We start from the raw sequence: 20,860 nt of genomic DNA, 5'->3' as shown, positions 1-20,860 counted from the left end.
CAGCTTCAGTGACTGGGAAACAGCTGACGGTAACGAAAAATCAAGCTTTGTAAACAATATACTGGAGCTGGTGTGGGTGCTAATACAAAATAATCTGAAGTGTGAGCTTCCTACCAAAGGAGTTTGAGTTGGTGACAGGATATAAGCTGGCACTTGGGGGAAAGCCTGAACCTTGTGCTGCTGGCTGAAGTGCGTGTAACTTGTGCAGCACATCTGCTAAACTTGTTTTAGGTCATTTGGACAAATTACTTGATGAATGTAAATGGTCTGATTGTAGATGTAAAAGTAGCTTTCACACCTGCTTCTGTAAGGACAGTCAGGTACAAGCTTCTCTCGCAGGCTGAAGACAAACCTTCAGCACTACCACCCAGCGAGTCACCAAAAGGTAGAACAGGCTTTCTTGTTATTTTCTACCCAGAAAACTACTTGGCTGGCTACATCTCTTTAAAAAAGAAAACGAAGTACTGCATGTGCTGCAACTTTTCTTCATCACAAACACTCAAATGTAACAGTAAAAGGGTAGCAAAGCAGGCTGCTGTTTTATACTTAAGCATGAGGCAGATCAAATGAAAACTCACTATGTGCATGATGAGAGACTGTACTTACTAGAAGTCATAGAAGATGCTTATAAGAACAGAGTTTAAAAAAAAAAATCTCCCCAATACCATGACAGGTTGTGCCCAGAAGCCGTGTGACTACATGGAACAAAACGCATGTAAGTCAGCTGCAAAATTCTTTGAAGCAATGCAGACTTTTTTTTTTTTTTTTTTAACCCTTCAAGGCATCACGCAGGAAATCAAATCTGTTCCAACATACCAGCCTTTGAGGAAAATATCCCAGCAAATGCACAATTTAGAATCAATGTGGGGGAAATACATGTAGTGAAGCGGGACTGAATGAAAAGAACACTTTCATTTTGGCAGGCTAGTGCTGAAAGTATTCCAGATTGGACAAATATTACAATTGGTTGTCTTTATGTGCCAATCCACAGCACAAATAGTGAAAGGTCCTTTTCACATTATGTTCTATTGCTAAATGAGAAAAACAAGAGCATAAAAACATAGAAATTGCACCTGTACAGCATGCTGCAGCAGAATGAACTCAACATAACAAAAACTTCCCTACAATACATGCTCCAGATTGACTGAGACTTTTATTAAAATTTGTTGTGTTTTTGAACATGTCATACGCAAGTTAGCATTTAATTCTTGGAATTTTTCAAAGGGAAGCCCCAATAAGATAAAAAAAGGATAGAAATTTCTTGTTTCATTCCTTGGATACATACAGAAACATTTCTAGCACCTAATAAAGCATTGTTTAGTTGATATGGGCCATTATAATATGGGCTGGTCTACATACACAACGTATTCCTGTTTAACTAGAATTTTCAAACCAGTTTAGTTCAACCAGTGTAAATCCGTAAGTGGACTCATTTTAAATCAGTTTACAGCTGTCTTATATTAATGGATTTGCACTGATTTAATTACGTCAATTCAAAAACCGGTTCTGTTTAACCAGGTGCAAGTTTCATGTGTAGCCACAACCTATATATTTTTGGAATTTAATGTTGCCCATGTAATTTGCTTCATAAAAATGGCATTTTGTCTTGATGACAAACAAAACAAAAAAAGACAGCTTTACCCATTACTGTCAGTAAAGTAAATGGCAAATCTCCCGTGGACTCAAGTGGGAACAGGAACAAGACCTTCATCAAATCTCTCCTGCAATTACCCAACTTGGAATTTGGCCAGGACACTTTGACTAACACCTCCTAACACTTGTGAAAAGAATCATGGATTACTTCCTAAGTGGTTGGGACTTTAGTTTTATGCCTCAGCTGAAAAAAGGCATTGTCAGCAGCACAGTATAGTGCGGACAAACACCGTGCTGAGGCAATAGCTCAGAGTGCCACCCTACTGAATCAATTGCTGAGGCACCTGTGATTTCCTTGGATATCTCCTGTCTAATTACAGACCCATCCCAACTTTGATTTTAATATGTAGTGGTGGTATAGCTGGTATGGTGCTATAGCTGATTTACAAAATGCTATTTTCAAAAAATAATCTGTTTGAGTTACAGGCACCAAAAACCATCACAGAAATCCAAATTTTAGGGACTGGGGGAAGTGTTAGTTTTATAATTGAACAATTATAAATAGATTTTTTTTTATATTATTTAAATGAAATCTCCTGGAAAGTTTACTTTGGATTGTATATTTATAACTGCATTATCAACTGTCAAATAATCTCTGATATATAATGGACAAGGTGACACTGCTGTCAATTCAGAAACATGATGACTGCAGATATAAACACTGAGTAGCATACTGTTTTTTTTCCAGTTTCTGTAATTGTTCCCAATAGCAGTCTGTGCATTTCTCCCACGGGCTGACATTTGCGGGTCAAACATTTCTTTCAAGTTCAGAACAGTATTTCATCTAAATCAACAAGCATGGAAATTACAGCAGAACAATTTAATAATGAAAACCCGTCTCTTGGAAAGGGTTTTCAAGCACAAATGGGCAGTTGATTTTAATAAGACTAGTGTTCTAAACTTCTCTTAACTTTTTGATGCCAGGAGCTGGAATTTCTTGGCATGCATTCAAAGTAAATATACATTGCACAAATGCCACCAGTATACTCTAACTCATCACAGCTGGCAGTGTTTCTGAGGTTTAGACTCCCTGCTGACTTAGGTAATAATTTTTCAGAAACTAGTCATTACATTTGAGTGGTTATTTCATTAATGCTTTATAGACTGGTTTGGTGTATGATTCATGCTAAAATAAGGTGCCCAGTGAATGTAGTAGCAACCAATTAAAGGGGACTGTTGCTAACACAAAACAAACAACAGAAAACATTTACAGAGAACAGATGAAGCAGAATTCCATTTGGACAGAGGAAAAAAATCACTCTCTGGTAACAATCAACCAATTTTCCACAAGCCAGATGCATTAGGGTAGGCCTGTAATAAGTTCAGAGACAGAAAGTTGCTACTTAGTGCTGCTGATGAGAAAATACACTGCACTAGAAACAATGGGTTGGTCAAATTTGGTCAAAAGATATTTTAAAAAAACAAGTCTAGGCTGTCCCAGTTAATAAAAGAAAGATTCCTATTTTTTATAACAACTTCATGGTCATCTCTCAAGTCCCTGTCACAAGTCATGCAAATGTACTTTGATAACTGACATACCCTCAAAGGTCTTGAGGCAAAGAGTACATGCTGGTGAGGAGCAAGGAGAATAGTATGTGCTGTATGTCAGGAATTGGCATGAAAATACTGTTCCAGGCTACAGCATTACAACTGGATCATTCCTCATTAGGATTTATTGGTGCATATTTTATCATAAATACCAAAGCTCCCCTTTTTTGTCACCTTGGTTTCTGTATTTGTTTCTGAAAAGAGATATTTAAAATTGAAAGCATCTTTTAGTTAGTCTTGGACACTTTCTGTAAGTCTGCTATACTCATGCTCATTTCCAAAACAGAAACAATAAACCAGGATTTAAGGCTCATTTTAAAATAGGCTAAGCATAGCCAATGGCATGAAGGAAGATTTTTAGTTACTTCTATAACCACTCAGAAACAGTGTTAAACTTTATACTTCCAGCACTTTTGCATCCTGAATGTTAGGTTGCAGAAAGTGAAATCTCACTTACTGTGACAAAGTGCTGGGAGCTAGCACCTACTGAGTTCTGGGGGTGGGCAGGCGCCAGCCCACTCACAAGCTGGGAACAAGCAGGTGAGCCAGCACTCTGGTCACTCTGGCACTAATCAGTTTCCCCAGGGAGGTCTGACTGGGGAATGTAATGTAATTGGCAAATCAAGCTGGCCGGCTAGGTAAGGTAAGGATTTTTCACTTCACAAACTTATCAAACTATTTAGTATGACGGGCAATTTTTGCTCAGCAAAGGCTCCAACCTTAGGGGCCCCAAATAACTCAGTATCCTGTCAAGCAAAACTTCCACTGAAGTCAAAGGAGATTTGCTTAAGTAAGCACTGGGTACTAAAATAGTAACAGGAGTTGAAAGTTAAGATTGTGGTACAATAACAGAGATCAGCGATTTACCCATCTCAGTACAGCTCAACCTTTCTGGCCACGCTGTTGGTGACCTTGCCTGAAATAAGATTCTTCTGAAATTTATGGTCCTAGCACCAGTGCAAGCTCCATTAGAGCACTAGTGGAGACTGTCCACAAGTGTATTCACCTCTGTGTCATTAGAGCAGTGTTAGATGACATAATTATAAGAATTCTAGTGGCTACTGTAACCTCAGGCCAGCATGGGTGCTAGAACTTCAGAAAAAAACCTCAGCCTAGCCATAGCCTTATTTTGTATAAGATTTACGCTTTAAAACTGGTATACACCTGGAATGTCCTCCAGGCTTCAACCATCCTTCTCCTCAATCCCCATAAACCTCTGCATATGCTTTAACCACAGGTCACTTTGGATAAATCTTACCAGTGACCTACTGGAGGTTTGTTAATGGTTTGGTATAGGCTACAGATTTGTGACTGTAGCTTTGAAGTCTGAACACCGCCTTGAATCTGAGTCTTCTGTTAAAAACAGTTTCTAATGGGTGAATACAAGTCGGGAACAAGTAAAGATTTATGCAAATACAAGTTTGAAAATTGCTTTCAACAATCATGTCAGCTGGCTGAATATGATTCAGTGGTCAGTGTAATCATGACAAATTGTGTTCTATGCTGGGTTTACCCATAGTCAGTTGACACAACAACACTAAACACTAACTCAGTGTATCTTCATTGTCCAAGCTGGGAAAAACACAAAATGTAAAGTGTAATGGACATAAATTAGATATTACAAGTTGTCTTAGTTTTCGTGATCTACAATGTTATTTGCAGGAATTAAGTATTATTTTTAACCTGAGAATATCAGTCTCAACCCATACTTGCTTTCACTTAACAACTATCTAGTATCTACAGTAGAAGCTGCAGTTCAACAGACTGAACAATTTACCCATATCTTCCTTCAGGACAATACCAAATACAAACAGATCCACTGTTACCAAATATTTTCTTTTTTTTCCAGACAACTACTGGAACACTGAAGCCATAGACTGTATAGTTTACAACATCTATTTTTACCCTGGTCAAGAGGATGACCCCAGAATCTGCTGGGGCAAAGGATTCCAAGGCCCCTGGGAACATCATGAAAATAGTTTTGTGACATTCATGGAGCTTATATCTCAACACCAGAGTTAAATGGCTGAGTCAAAAGAACTCACATTGAAAGAAGTTTAACCAGGAACAGATGTTCCCCTTCACACTATACTGCTTAACATACAGTATATGTGATTTTTCACCATACTTTGTTTTACACATTCTTTCAAAATGTTAACAAAACACACTTCAACAAATACCATTATTGCAGCAGACAGCCAACAGCTGGGCCATTGCTGTCCAGTTTTAACCATTGCTTCTAGATCATATCTACACCAGGAACCCAAATTAAAAAAAATTAAGCATTACTCTGCACTGAAAACATGCAGAAAACAAAGTTGGTCTAAGATGGTTTTCATTACAATGTGTTACAGAAATAAATGTATTGTTCTCTTGTACGTACACTTCAGAACCAAGGGTCTGAAGGATGGAAATGATTTGAAAGAGTTTCAGATCACATCGAGATAAGTAATCCCTCTGAGTAATAAATGATACTCTAGAGGGGTAATTTCCCAACCATCCAAGTACATTCAGACTGTTTATTCATTTGAAGAATGACTGCTACGACCAATATTCATGGTCCAAATTCTTCCCCCTTTCCATCTTTTATTTCCACCTGCTCTGCCCATCATCTGATAGGCTCTGTAATAAATTTCTAAGCAAAAAGCATATCAAGAATGCCAGTTTAAACTACAGAATAATGTTTGATATTTTTACAAAATATTTTTCTACTGAGCTTCAACAGAGACAATGTACTCAGAGAATACAGGGAAGAGTTCTTTGTACCACTATGCATCAAACCATTAACCAGCCCAGCAACAGCATTAATAGACTCCAAAAATTGCCATGTCCAGCTATTCTTTCCTGCTGAAAAGAGGGTTAAGTCCAAGGCAAAGTACTAGCAATGAAGAGTTAGAGATGTGGAATAAAAGGACCCAAAACTGGAAGAAATCAGGAACAGTCATCTAACAAAATAAAATAATCTGAAAGATTTTTTGTGGGTTTTTTTGTAGAATATATAAATAATTGATTAGAAATCAAAAGTGTTAGTACCTTTTACTTAAAAACAAAGTTGTTTTTAAATGTACTACAGAGTGTAGCTCTTTAGCCTTTCCCCCTCTCCAGTTAATACACATGTATCTTGTCTAACTCCACATGTGTCCTATGACACAATTGCAGTCTTCCCCATCTATCTGCCCTTTCATGCACTTAAGGAGAAAGGTGCTTCTGGAACAGCTCCACTATTGTAATTATGCAGCGACAACGATGGAGGACGAGAAAGAGATTTCTTTGCTTTCCTACATCATTCTGGCAAAGATTTGTACAATCGCCTTGTGATGCTGTCCCACAGATTCAAAGCTGCCCTTCCTCCAGCAACAGTCCATTATCCGACCTTCCTGTTTCATCTGTTGCAGCTTGCCTTTGAGCCAGGGAGACCTGGATGGGGTGCTGACTCCTGGGTTTAAGTAAATCAATGACTATGGGTAGCAGATGATTAATGGCCTAGCGATCTGGCAGTTGTGTGGTATACCTCTTCCAGATTGCCTAGAATCCCACTGCATTCTAATGTCTCAGAAGGTAGACTATCACTGCCCTGGCTCGGCACTTCCATTTGTAGAAGATGAGTACAGCAGCAGGGTCAGGGTGTGTCTGGCTACATAATTTGCTTGGGAGATCAAAGGGAAGAACCACATGCTGAATACGGACAGATTCTGAGCCAGTGTTGGAGATGTCATCTGTGGGCGGTCACTGAAGTAACCAAAGACTATGACTACAGGGGGATGCTAAAAACAGGCTTGATAGCAGCTTGATTAGCTCCAGTAGGAAATCCACAGGAGTGTGGTTATATACAACTATCATATGGCTACTCTTTAACCTGGCATTCACATACCATGCAAACACATTTGAACTAGTCCACTGTTGAGAGTGCAAAACTATGGCTGCTACTCCTTCCTTGTCCCCCCTAGAGTCAGGCATCACAAAGTTACCACTTGGCACCAGCTGTTAGTACAGGTCCACCAGAGTCATCCAGCCAGATTTCACTGATACACAGTGAGTTTAGGTCATGAGTTACAGCCCTGATCAGGTTGTATGTGGTGCTCATTCTGCTGAAGACCAGTTAAATACAATAAGCCGCATCTTAAGGTCACTTCAGCAAAAGTGAACAGAGCAATGGAGTAAGACTTAGGTGTGGTTGGAGAGATCCAAAGACAATGCCCACCACTGGGTTTCAGACTGTGGTTTTTGGTTCAGCCTTCCCCAGGCCAATCACAGCTGGAACAGTGAAGGATACTGAGTTCAGAGGAGGTGAGGGAGAGAGAAGCAGGCTGTCCAACCTCCGCAGTGGGATCAAACTGAAAGTTTTCTACAGAACATTATTTGGCTAGGAGACAAAGGTGCAAAATGATGCGTATCAGTAATTTTTTACAGCCAAAGAGCAGAAAATGAATCACAACTAGCAACTGCTTTTTAACCTGAATGCCTCACTAATCTAGAATCTATCGGGAATGTATGAATCCTCTATGTCTGTTACAGAACTTCTACAGAAGAGGATCGCAGATTGATGTGTAAAGCAAAAGTCCTGAGAGCAGCATATCTATTTTGCAAAGTTTGGTATTCACATATTGACACATTTCGAAAATTACTATCTCCTTCCTACAGACATCAGTTCAGTTTCCCCTTCCCTACACCTCTGTCTCCACAAAGCTCCATAACATTTCCTTCAACACTTGTCTCCATAACACTTCCTTCATGCATCTAGCCATGGCAGATCATTTATGGGAGGTCAGAATAAAAGTGGGAGGCTAGAGGGAGGTCCCATCATAGAAGATTCCTAACACGAGTTACACCTAGAATACAGATGTGATTGCAAGATTTTCTTGGGCTTCTTGTTTTGTTTTCAAGTAAAGAGAACATATGCTCACATCATGTCTCAGTGTCTTTAAAGAAAAACAGGATATTTCACTTGAATCAATCAAAACTTTTTTTCTTTTTATAACTGCTAATGTTTGTTCAAGACCTATGGCTATACCAAGCAGAATTTCCCCTGCATTTTCCAGGAACAAATAGTCCAGTTGTATGCAATGTGATGGCTAGTGTCTGGGGTGAAGCAGAGAGTCAACTGAGGATAGACACTATCAAAGATGTTCCTTTGCTCAGAGTCAGTGTTAATCACCCTCGTTCAGCATTGCATAATAAAACTCATATAGATAATTAAGTTACTGGAAAAAAATCTCCACTCCAAGAAAAGTCACTGGTAAGTCAAAAGGTAGTAGGAATCCACATGACTGAGGATCTGAATATTCAGTAATCAAAAATTAAATAGCTTGTATTGTGTTTCATGCTTTGGGGAGATTAACGGTGGTGTTCTCTTTTTAAAACAACCAACAATCCTGTGCCACCCTGGCATCCCCATATTCACCACTGTCATATAATTTTGCAATGTTTTATACAAAGTATGCCTTGTGAGGTATCATTCTAAAAGTCTTGATCTGCTAGACATTAATATCTCATTAGATTTTATGTGCTATCATTGTATGTGAAGTTATGAAGTTTGGCCATGTATGTGCTACTGAAACATACGAGATTGAGAACACCCACAAGCAGCCTTTCAGGTACAACAATAAAAAGGTCAAACAAAGTTGATGGCTTATTGAGGATATATGCACAAGCATAAGGATTACCCCAGGAACTGTGTACGATAGAAACCTCTCAGAGATAACACTATACAATGGGAACTGTTTGACCCAGGTCACAGAAAAAGAGCTTTCCAGCAAGTTGGAATAAGATATAAAAGGGGGAAGTGACATCATGACTGGACCTCACTGCCTCACTGCCTAGGGGGGCATGGAGAAACATTCGGGGGGGGGGGAGGAAGCACCACGCTTCCAACCCCAACTCTGCCACCAGCCTCACTCCTCCCTCAACCCCATTCAGCCCCCAGTCCTCCAGGCCCAGCCCCACCCTCATTCCCTCTCTGCCTCCAAACCAGCTCCAACCCCAGCCTCAGCTCCTCACGGCCCCCAGCCTGGTTCTGCCCTCATTCCCTCTCCACCTGCAGACCAGCTCTGACTCTAGCCCCAGCTCCTCCCCCAACCCCAGCTCTGCTTTCAGCCCAAGCTCCGCTGCTGAGGAAGCCTTGGCTGTGCAGTAAAGGGGGAAGGGCACAGAGAGATTCCGTTACTGGTAAGGGGGGACCACGACTGAAAAAGTTTGAACACATCTCGCTTAAAATAATTTTATGCAAGGACAACTCTGGGAAATAATGAGCCTCTTTATCTACAGTATTATCCCAGTGTTAAACTCAAATAATTCCGAACAATTGGCACCAAAGTGGAAATAGATATTATTTTAGCTGAGACTGTGCCCAACAGTCAATTACAGTGCAGGGATATATTGTACAGTAGTAAAACGAGTTAATTAACATCTACTTGAGATCACTCACCCTGTGGTACAGCAAGTCATTTTCTCATAACAGAATGGTCAATGACTTGTTTCACTGGTCACTATAATTGCTTGAGAAGATGCTGTCCAGATATTGGAATCATAAAAGAGTAGCAAACTCTACTGAAGCCTTGTTAATGTTTGAAATAGACAGAATATGGGGAGGAGGAGGAGGAGGAGGAGGAAAGATGAACTTGCAGTGGCTATTTCCCCTGACGGACACAACTAGCAGCAGTCATTAGGCGTGTTGTGTCCTTTTCAAGTTGTTTTCCTTATACTTACTTTCTCAATAAAATCTGGTATCTTTTTTTTGTCCGAGAGTTGGTCCGAGGAGGAGCACAGTTCTATCTCCAGTGTGTGTCCTTCACTGTGAACATCACTTTTCACAGATCTGAAGAGACAGAAAAACACAAGTAGAGCTTTTAAAATTAGATCCCCAAAAATCCTTAAGTACTTGTTCTTAATAAAGTTTGGTTCCATGCAGAACTATCATTCAGTCCCAGCACATGTTACACAGAACCCAACACAGGTTCATAGCTCAGGTGAACCTGCAGCTTCAGAGAGCTATGTATTACCTAAGGAGGGAAGCTATCCCCAAATGATGGCTGGGTTATGCCTAAGTGGCTGCCTAATCCCTTCATCTGCGCCAAGGTATCATGCCCCAGCTAGGGTCTTCAGAATGATATTAGGGAAGAAGTAGTACGCATGTGTCTCTTGGACTGTGGAGGGGGCAGGTTCCACCCCGATGGATTGACAGTGGATCTGACCCCACACAGACAAGCATAATAGGCCTGCTTTACCAGTATGACAGATGAGCTCCCCCTTCTCTACAGGTATAAAAGTGAGAGAGCCAGGCATCACAGAGATCTAACAGAGGGACAGAACTAAAAGGAAAGAGTGTTTTGTGGGCAGTGATTTCTTTGTAAGTTAAAGTAGGGAAATCCCTTCCATCATCGCCTATCTGGCTCCAAGAACCAGATTTTGCCCCTTTTTAGGAAGAGTCAAGAGTTTATTAATGTGTCACAAACAAAAAATCAAATAACCCAGGGCTTTCCATATTTTAAAAAACAAGAATGGTGGTTGACTTTACAGAATAAGGAAATATAAAATGAATATAAAATGTGTCATTTTCTGAGCAAATCATGGAGTCAATTTGGGTAGGTAAGAAATATTTTCCAGCCCACGCAACATAATAAATAAATAATACATAAAACTTTTCATCCATGAATCTTAAAGCATTTTACAAACATCAAATAAATCTCATAATACCATTCTGAAGTAGTTACTAATATCTCAGTTTTACAGATGGTTAAACACAGACACAGAGACCCCAGTTTTGCAACTCTTACTCCCACTGTGTTATTTAGATCAGTAAGAACATACAAACGGCCATAGTGGGTCGGACCAAAGGTCCATCTACCCCAGTATCCTGTCTTCCGACAGTGGCCAATGCCAGGTGCCCCAGAGGAAATGAACAGAAGAGGTAATCGTCAAGTGATCTATCCCCTATCGCCCATTCCCATTTTCTGGCAAACAGAGGCTAGGGACACCATCCCTGCCCATCCTGGCTAATAGCCATTGATGGTCCTATCCTCCATGAACTTATCTAGTTCTTTTTTTTAACCCTGTTATAGTCTTGGCCTTCACAACATCCTCTGGCAAGGAGTTCCACAGGTTGACTGTGCGTCATGTGAAAAAATACTTCCTTTTGTTTATTTTAAACCTGCTGCCTATTAATTTCATTTGGTGACCCGCTAGTTCTCCTGTTATGAGAAGGAGTAAACAACACTTCCTTATTTACTTTCTCCACACTAATCATGATTTTACAGACCTCTATCATATCCCCCCTTAGTCATCTCTTTTCCAAGCTGAAGAATCCCAGTCTTATTAATCTCTCCTCATATGGAAGCCATTCCATAACCCTAATGATTTTCGTTGCCATTTTTTGAAACTTTTCCAAATCCAATATATCTTTTTTGAGAAGGGGCAACCACATCCTCATGCAGTATTCAAGATGTGGGGGTATCATGGATTTATATAGCGGCTATATGATATTTTCTGTCTTATTATCTATCCCCTTCTTAATGATTCCCAACATTCTGTTAGCTTTTTTGACTGCCACTGCACATTGAGTGGATGTGACTCCAAGATCTCTTTCTTGAGTGGTAACAGCTAATTTAGACCCCATCATTTTAGATGTATACTTGGGATTATGATTTCCAATGTGCATTACTTTTCATTTATCAACACTGAATTTCATCTGCCATTTTGTTGCCATTTTGTCACCCAGTTTTATGAGATCCAGTCTGTTTGGGACTTAACTATCTTGAGTAGTTTTATATCATCTGCAAATTTTGCCACCTCACTGTTTACCCCTTTTTCCAGATCACTTATGAATATGTTGAATAGGACTGATCCCAGTACAAACCCCTGGGGGACTCCACTATTTACCTCTCTCCATTCTGAACACTGACCATTTATTCCTACCCTTAGTTTCCTATTTTTTAACCAGTTACCAATCCATGAGAGGATCTTCCCTCTTATCCCATGACAGTTTACTTTGCTTAAGATTCTTTGGTGAGCCACCTTGACAAAGGCTTTCTCAAAATCTAAGTACATTATATCCACTGGATCCCTCTTGTCCACATGCTTCCTGACCCGCTCAAAGAATTCTAGTAGATTGGTGAGGCATGATTTCCCTTTACAAAAACCATGTTGACCCTTCCCCAACAAATTATGTTCATCTATTGGCGTCACATTAGCTATCCTCCAGTCATTTGGTACAGAACCTGATTTAAATGATAGGGTACAGACGACAGTTAGCAGTTCTGCAATTTCACATTTGAGTTCCTTCAGAACTCTTGAGTGCATACCATCTGGTCCTGATGACTTATTACTGTTTAGTAAGGCTGTCAAGTGATTAAAAAAATTAATTGCAATTAATCGCACTGTTAATAATAGAATACCCTTTATTTAAATATTTTTGCATGTTTTCTACATTTTCAAATATATTGATTTCAATTACAATACAGAATACAAAATGCAGAGTGCTCACTTTATTTTTTATTACAAGTATTTGCATGGTAAAAAAAAAACAAAAGTAGCATTTCAATTCACCTGCAAGTACAAGTACTGTAGTGCAATCGCTTTATCATGAAAGTTGAACTTACAAATGTAGAATTATGTACAAAAAACTGCATTAAAAATAAAACAATGTAAAATTTTATAGCCTGCAAGTCCACTCAGTCATACTTCTTGTTCAGCCAATAACTCAGAAAAACATGTTTGTTTACATTTGCAGGCGATAATGCTGCCCACTTCTTATTTACAATGTCACCTGAAAGTGAGAACAGGCATTCTCATGGCACTATTGTAGCTGGCAATGCAAGATATTTATGTGCCAGATGCACTAAAGATTCATATGTCCCTTCACGCTTCAACCACCATTCCAGGGGACATGCGTCCATGCTGATGATGGTTTCTACTTGATAACAATCCAAAGCATTGCGGACTGATGCATGTTCATTTTCATTATCTGAGTCAGATACCACCAGCAGAAGGTTGATTTTCTTTTTGGTAGTTCAGGTTCTGCAGTTTTTGCATCAGAGTGTTGCTCTTTTAAGACTTCTGAAAGCATGCTCCACACCTCATCCCTCTCAGATTTTGGACGACATTTCAGATTCTTAAACATTGGGTTGAGTGCTATAGCTATCCTTAGAAATCTCACATTGGTACCTTCTTTGCGTTTTGTCAAATCTGCAGTGAAAGTATTCTTAAAATGAACATGTGCTGGGACATCATCTGAGATTGCTGGAACATGAAATATATGGCAGAATGCGGGTAAAATAGTGCCAGGTACATACAATTCTCCACCAAGGAGTTAAGTCACAAATTTAATTAACACATTATTTTAATGAGCATCATCTGCATGGAAGCATGTCCTCTGGAATGGTGGCCAAAGCATGAAGGGGCATACAAATGTTTAGCATATCTGGCACATAAATACCTTGCAATGCTGGCTACAAAAGTCCCATGCAAATGCCTGTTCTCACTTTCTGGGGACATTGTAAATAAGAAGAGGACAGCATTATCTCCTGTAAATGTAAACAAACTTGTTAATAACTGATTTTTTTCCTAGTTAATAAGTCTTTAGTTAGTTTATTACAGGATTGGCTATAAATGTTGTCTTTGGTTTGAGATCTGAGGTACAATTGGCCTGGGGTAAGTGACTGGTCTTTTTGGACTTAGAGTAACCTCAATATTATTGTGATTTTTGTTGTAAAGGACCATCTATCACAAAGGCAGGCTTGCCTGGGTGGCAAGGTAGACTGGAGTGCCCAAGGGGACTGTCCGTGACTCCAAGTTAAAGCTGTTATAGTGCTTAAGGAGTACACACTTGAAGCTTGGTTGAGGAAATCTAATTATAGAACATATAACCAATTTGGGGTTTGTGCCCTGATTTGTAGCAGTCTGCCCTGAGTTTGGTACCCATGTTCAAGAGTCACTCCAGACAAGCTGACACCCAAAATTCAAGAAGGCAGTTGATAAACTGAATAGGGTTCAGAGAAGAGCCACGAGAATGATTAATGGATTAGAAAACATGCCTGATAGTGATACAGTCAAGGAGCTCAATCTATGTATCTTAACAAAGAGAAGGTTGAGAGGTGACTTGATCAGTCTATAAGTACTTACATGGGGAACAAATATTTGACAATGGACTTTTCAGTCTAAAAGACAAAGGCTGGAAGTTGAAGCTAGACAAATTCAGACAGGAAATTAGGATACATTTTTGACAGTGAGGGTAATTAACCACTGGAACAATTTACCAAGGGTCATGGTGGATTCTCTTATCACTGGCAATTTTTAAATCAAGATTGGATGTTTTCTAAAAGATATGCTCTAGGAATTATTTTGGTGAAGTTTTATGGCCTGTGTTATGCAAGAGATCAGACTAGATGACCACAATGATCTTGTCTGGCTTGGAATCTATGAATCTCTCTCCCCCAACTTACCCATCTGTAAAATGGGGACTCGTAATGAGGTGACTCAGGTATCTGATGCCCTCTTTCTTGGCACTCCTTGCCCAAATAAGGTGTCCTTTTGGGAGAGAAGAGCAGGAAGTTTACACCTGCAAAAGCTGCCTAAAGAGTTCATGCAGGATCAACTGCTAGCATAACCAATAAGAATTGGTCCTCCAGCAGCTAGAAGAGACAGAGAAGACAGAAGCCAATTGAGGCCCATCAGGAAAGCTAAAAACAGCTGGTTGCTTCTTCCCAGGGGCAGTTCTGGGTGATGATTGGACAGGGGAGGAAGAATTTCCCCTATTTTAATGCAAAAAAAAACTTAAATCAGGTCTGGCCAGGTTCCACATTGTAGAATTTAAAGCCCAGATGGCTACCTTGTGTTGCATATCCATTGAGTGCTGCAAAATTAAAAGGAGTTTGCTTTGTGAGATGCTCCACTGGTTCAGGCGAACCTGTGACAGGATTATACATACTTAACTCACAGGACTGGTTTAGGGGTTAGTTAGGTAACTGAAATGAATTGAAGATTCTAAGCAGCCAGTAATCTGAAGAATTTACCCAAGGTTCCACATAAACCATGATTCCACGACTGCGGAATTCGCCAGGTTTTCTATTCTCTGCAGCAGAACCGCATTCTAGAATCCAAACTCTCATTAAAATTTGTGTTTCTAGCTTTCATAGTTTATGAAAATAACCTTAAAAATGTAAACTGAGTGTAAATCTTCTTGAGTATATAGACAACCTGAAACAAGAGGTGTGAACTACTCCATTCTCATCAAATATGAAACCAAGGTGTCAGCGTTATTAAATATTTCACTGCTAGTCATATAGGAGAACATCTAACTAACATGTTTTTCCCACAACCTCATATTGCCTTCCATGCCTCTCCAAATGTGAAAAGCCTCAAATCTCCCATACCTAGCTGTCCAAACTTTGTTTCCCCATCCTCAACCACGTATGCAATATATTCCTATTACGAACACAAATATCTAGTGTATATTGAAAACTGAAAGTGTACGGACACCATCAAATAAACAACAGAGGGACTACTGTACTAATTGCATTATTCACATGCACATGTAAATCATGAAATCCTCCATTTTTAAATGAAGATAGAGCAAAATTTCAAGTCTGCTACAGATTCCACAGACCTTGTCACAGACTTTAGGTCCAGCTTGCCATTGAGCACCCAGGGCCTTGATTACACCAAGCAAAGTACTGTTAGCTGGATCTGTCTCGTGCTATTTTGTTGTTGTTTTTTTAATAAATCACAAGTCATAACAATAGGTATAACTCTTTTTTATTTAAAGCTATGCTATTTTGATGAGTCACCTTGACCTCTCTGTCAGATTCCTTGGCAGGTAAGTAAAATTTGTAGTGTCCAAATTGTGAATATTTGTGTTTTGGAATGTGGGGAAATAAGAAGAACAAAGCAGCATGATCTCATCAAGTGTGTCACTGTACAGCAGATTTCATTATTTTAACAGTAAAGGAGAACATGTATAAAGTTTCTGAGATAAACCCAGTGCTCGGCTTTGAAAATTTACCCCCAAATAATAAAATCACTGATTCTAAACCTGCACTGAAATTCTTTCCTTAATTATTATTTTAATGAGTAGAGCTGAAACCTGCATAAGGATTAATCTTAAAGATTGTCAGCAATGTGGCAAAAAAGACCTCGCTCGGATCCAATTTATTTCTAGCTACCCTCACTCTAATACTGTAAAGAGAGTAAGCATGAACACATGAGCACTATTCTAAGCAAATTATCCATGAGCCTGGGATATAGATCTCTCTTAACAGATGAGAATGTGGCTTTCTTTTTGGCACATACTAGTCAGGGTGGGAAGTGAAAACATCTTAATTGACACTGAATTTTGAAACTACAGCACACTAGACAGGAGTGTCATACCAAAGGCAGCTGGGAGAGCAAAACAGGGAGGAAAAACTAAAGCAACTCAGCACTATGGACCTGATGCAGGCAACTCATTCAAAGGCCAGTGTTGGGATTGCTATGCTAGGGGTAGGTTTGCCACAACAGCAGTAGAGTCTCAGATCTAATAATGTGCTGAACACCTAAATAAAAGATCTGAGATGAAATATTAAAGAGTCAGAAAATAACATACCAATGAAGAATAGTTGGTTCCCACAAACGGACCACTAATAATCTCATTTAAGCTTTTGTTCCCTCTGCGCCATTCACAGATCTGATTATTCTTATTCTGGTTAGCCAGAGCCTTCTATTTATTGGAAATGAACTGATTCTCTACTTTCCATTTGCCAGAGAAACATACTGTGATAAGCTCTCACCGTCTAGTATACTACTGTCACATGCCCATCACTTAGAGTACTTTCTTCAAGTGTAAATCAGTGTGAATCAACTTTTCTCAAGTGTGAATCAGCAGACTCTAGGTTAAACCTTATATTTGCCTTCCCACCCCTGTATAAAAGAAATCCCCTCTTGCAGAGCCTGGATTCACACATTGCCCCTTACACATCTTGTTTAACTGAGAAATCTCTTTTCTGAAGATCCAAATTCTCAGAATTCATCTCTGTCAAAGTCATTATTAAAACAAGATATGAAAAAAAAATCACTACTTAGATCACTGTCAACTACTTTTAATTAGAGAGGTTTAAAAAAATCTACAGTTTTTTGCAATACCTTTTGAGAAGCTTAAAATATAGTTTTTTACCCTACTAAATTTGTCCTTTTCCATTTGAATCCCAATCCAACTCCCACCAGTTCATTAATGTGTGTGAACACTCAGGGTACTACATTAACAAGGATATAGAAGTAGTTAGATAAAAATTAAAGTCAAAACAGAGTTTTTCCACTAACTTTAATGAGAGCTGAATCGAGTCCTTCAACGACGTGATATCCTGCCATCACCCCCAATTACTTCTAAAGAATTAACATGCTTATATTTGTTTATGCATCATCATCATTAATAATGTCCATAATGCAACGTAAATTTTCATGTTGATTGAAAAATAGCTGTTGTCTTTCTAATATTCTTTATAACAAAGTTAACACTTTAAGGGCAAAAACCTTCCTTTAGATCCATGTGGCTCCCACTATCTGCTATGAATGCCTCCTTCTCATATACATCCAGAAGGAGAATTTAGCCCTATTTCATTATTCACTTGAAATGGGTATTGTGGCAGAGGAACCATTCGCTCCTGCCTCTGCTCAAGTCCACAAACTGCTCAGAGACCTTTATGCTGGTAAAACACCTGGTGCAGTTCATTTACAATCTTGATACCCAACCACCCTTGTACACCATACAGCCTTACTCCTTCAGTCTTAGGGAGCCTTCAGCTCCTAAGGCAAGCAGGGAAGAGTAATCTCTCCCTCCCTCTGTCTGCTTCCCCCTGTCCCGACTTCCTTCCTGCCAGTGTTTAATTGGACCTGCAGTGACCAGAGCACTGGTTCAAGCTGCTATTGCCCAGAGCTCTCTCACACACCTCCCCCCCTTACCTGACAGTAAGTCTTCTTTCCATGTTCTCCCACCCTTATTTGAGGTGTCACCCCGTGAGAGTCTCTCTCTGTCCTTGGGGTGATCATCTGGGTTGCCTTGTGGGGTCTGCACATTCTCCACCCACATAAATCACACTTTGTCAGTGGAGCAGACCCCCATAGCTCCATCTCAGCCCACAAGTCTTCACACCAGGGCACCATGGGGAATTACGAAGGGGGAGAATAGGGGGAGTATCTGGCAGAAGATCAAGGTTACTCCCTTTATCTCCTGATCCCTCAGAGTCTCAGATTCTCCCAAACCTCCAAACAGTGCCTGGGTTTCTTCTCCATGGGATTGTGTTGCAGGGAGCACCATATGTCCCTCAACCTCTCCTAAGGAGTTTGGGCTGTCTGTTTCCCCCATACCTCCTTCCTAAATTCCTATCCCCCCACCTTCAATTTCCTGGGGAGGTCTCCTTTCCTCCTGACTTGGGCTTTGTTGTTTAAGGGTTTCTATTGTTTCTCCCATGGGCTTATTCTTTTCTCTCCCTTCTGGTTTCCTTTTCCCCAACCTGGGATTCTTTACACCACCTTGTTTCCATATTGGGAAGGGACTCCAGCCAAAATTAGGCTATCCTATCATATCATCTCCTCCATAAACTTATCAAGCTTAGTCTTGAAGCCAGACATGTCGTTTGCCCCCACTGCTTCCCTTGGAAGGCTGTTCCAGAACTTCACTCCTCTGATGGTTAGAAACCTTTGTCTAATTTCAAGTCTAAACTTCCTGATGGCCAGTTTATATCCATTTGTTCTTGTGTCCACATTGGTACTGAGCTTAAATAATTCTTCTCCCTCCGTGGTATTTATCCCTCTGATATATTTATAGAGAGCAATCATATCTCCCCTCAGCCTTCTTTTGGTTAGGCTAAACAAGCCAAGCTCCTTGAGTCTCCTTTCATAAGACAGGTTTTCCATTCCTCGGATCATCCTAGTAGCCCTTCTCTGTACCTGCTCCAGTTTGAATTAATCTTTCTTAAACATAGGAGACCAGAACTGCACACAATATTCCAGATGAGGTCTCACCAGTGCCTTGTATAATGGTACTAACACCTCCTTATCGCTACTGGAAATACCTCGCCTGATGCATCCCAAGACCACATTAGCTTTTTTCACAGCCATATCACATTGGCGCCTCATAGTCATCCTGTGATCAACCAATACTCCGAGGTCCTTCTCCTCCTCCGTTACTTCCAAGTGACACGTCCCCAGTTTATAACAAAAATTCTTGTTATTAATCCCTAAATACATGATCTTTCACTTTTCACTATTAAATTTCATCCTATTACTCCTACTCCAGCTTACAAGGTCATCCAGATTTTCCTGTATGATATCCCAGTCCTTCTCTGTATTGGCAATACCTCCCAGCTTTGTGTCATCCGCAAACTTTATTAGCGCATTCCCGCTTTTTATGCCAAGGTCAGTAATAAAAAGATTAAATAAGATTGGTCCCAAAACTGATCCCTGAGGAACTCCACTAGTAACCTTCTTCCAGCCTGACAGTTCACCTTTCATTGTGACCAACTGTAGTCTCCCCTTTAATCAGTTCCTTATTCACCTTTCAATTTGCATATTGATCCCCATCTTTTCCAATTTAACGAATAATTCCCCATGTGGAACCGTATCAAATGCCTTATTGAAATCGAGGTAAATTAGATCCACTGCATTTCCTTTGTCTAAAAAATCTGTTACCTTTTCACAGAAGGAGATCAGGTTGGATTGACACGATCTACATTTTGTAAAACCATATGCTGCTTGGGCTTCCCCTGACAGATAGGGAGTCAGAATCAGGGCCCAGGTTGCCTTATACCAACCTGCACCCATAGCTACCCTCTCAATAGTGCATAGGAATGCATCAGGATCATCTCTCAGGGCCCATCTTACATAGTCTTAGGCCCTGTGTCCAGGCACCACCCCCCACCATGGGACTCATCACATTCTGTAGGAGGTGTTGCTGCATGTTGGCTTGTTCCCTTATGAAATCTTTCAGGCTTTTCCGCTTGCCAAGCAAACAAAGCCTGCCTCTCCCTGTGGTGGGATTGTTCAAAACTTTGCAGGGTCTTCTGCATTTATTCTTGCTGTTTTACCAGCCATTGCAGGGTCTCCTCCATCATGCAGGCTGCCAAACCCTTGCACTGGCTAAGATTCCAGACAAGCCTCCATGTGTGGCAGGGCCCCCTTGCTCCAGCTTCTGCTCAAGTCCACAAACCATTCAGAGACCTTCATGGTGGTAAAACACCCAGTGTAGTTTATTTACCATGTTGATTCCTACCATCCTCGTACACCATACAGCCGTATTCCTTCAGTTTTAGGGAGCCCTCAGCTCCTGAGGCAAGCATGGAAGATATATATATCCCTCTGTCCCCATCCCCTTCCCTACTTCTTTCCTGTGCCTTTTTGTACCTCTGCCTAATGGCTTAATTAGCCTTCCAGGTCTCCTCCACCCACCAATTAGGTACAGCTCTTCTTAACAGAGTTTGTTCTGCAGTGTTTAATTGGAGCTGCAGTGATCAGAGTGCTGGCTCAGCTGCTGTTGCCCAGTGCTCTGTCACAGGTACTGTATAAGGTCAGCAGAACGGGGTCAATAAAAATACCTAGGTAAGTTAATGGAAATGTCCTGGTAATGTTAAAAAAAAGCCATACAATGACATTGCAAACCCACACTGAGCATGTTAAAATGCAAAGACAATGCCAAAAC

At 40.2% G+C, this 20,860-nt stretch overlaps 1 protein-coding gene across 4 annotated transcripts in view; it reads right to left on the bottom strand.

Moving 5' to 3' along the window:
• RFTN1 (raftlin, lipid raft linker 1) overlaps positions 1-20,860 on the bottom strand; it is a 112,321-nt gene that overhangs the window by 48,710 nt on the left and 42,751 nt on the right. For all 4 annotated transcript variants that reach the window (XM_074943312.1, XM_074943310.1, XM_074943309.1 and 1 more), the window contains exon 4: positions 9,907-10,015. In XM_074943312.1, coding sequence (XP_074799413.1) covers positions 9,907-10,015 — 109 coding nt within the window. The remainder of the gene's footprint in view (positions 1-9,906; positions 10,016-20,860) is intronic.

This window comes from Natator depressus, chromosome 2 (assembly GCF_965152275.1).
Source record: "Natator depressus isolate rNatDep1 chromosome 2, rNatDep2.hap1, whole genome shotgun sequence".
NCBI classification, from domain to species: Eukaryota; Metazoa; Chordata; order Testudines; family Cheloniidae; genus Natator; species Natator depressus.
The sequence above is the reverse complement of the archived record's forward strand: the minus strand, read 5'-3'. Positions and strand labels throughout refer to the sequence as shown.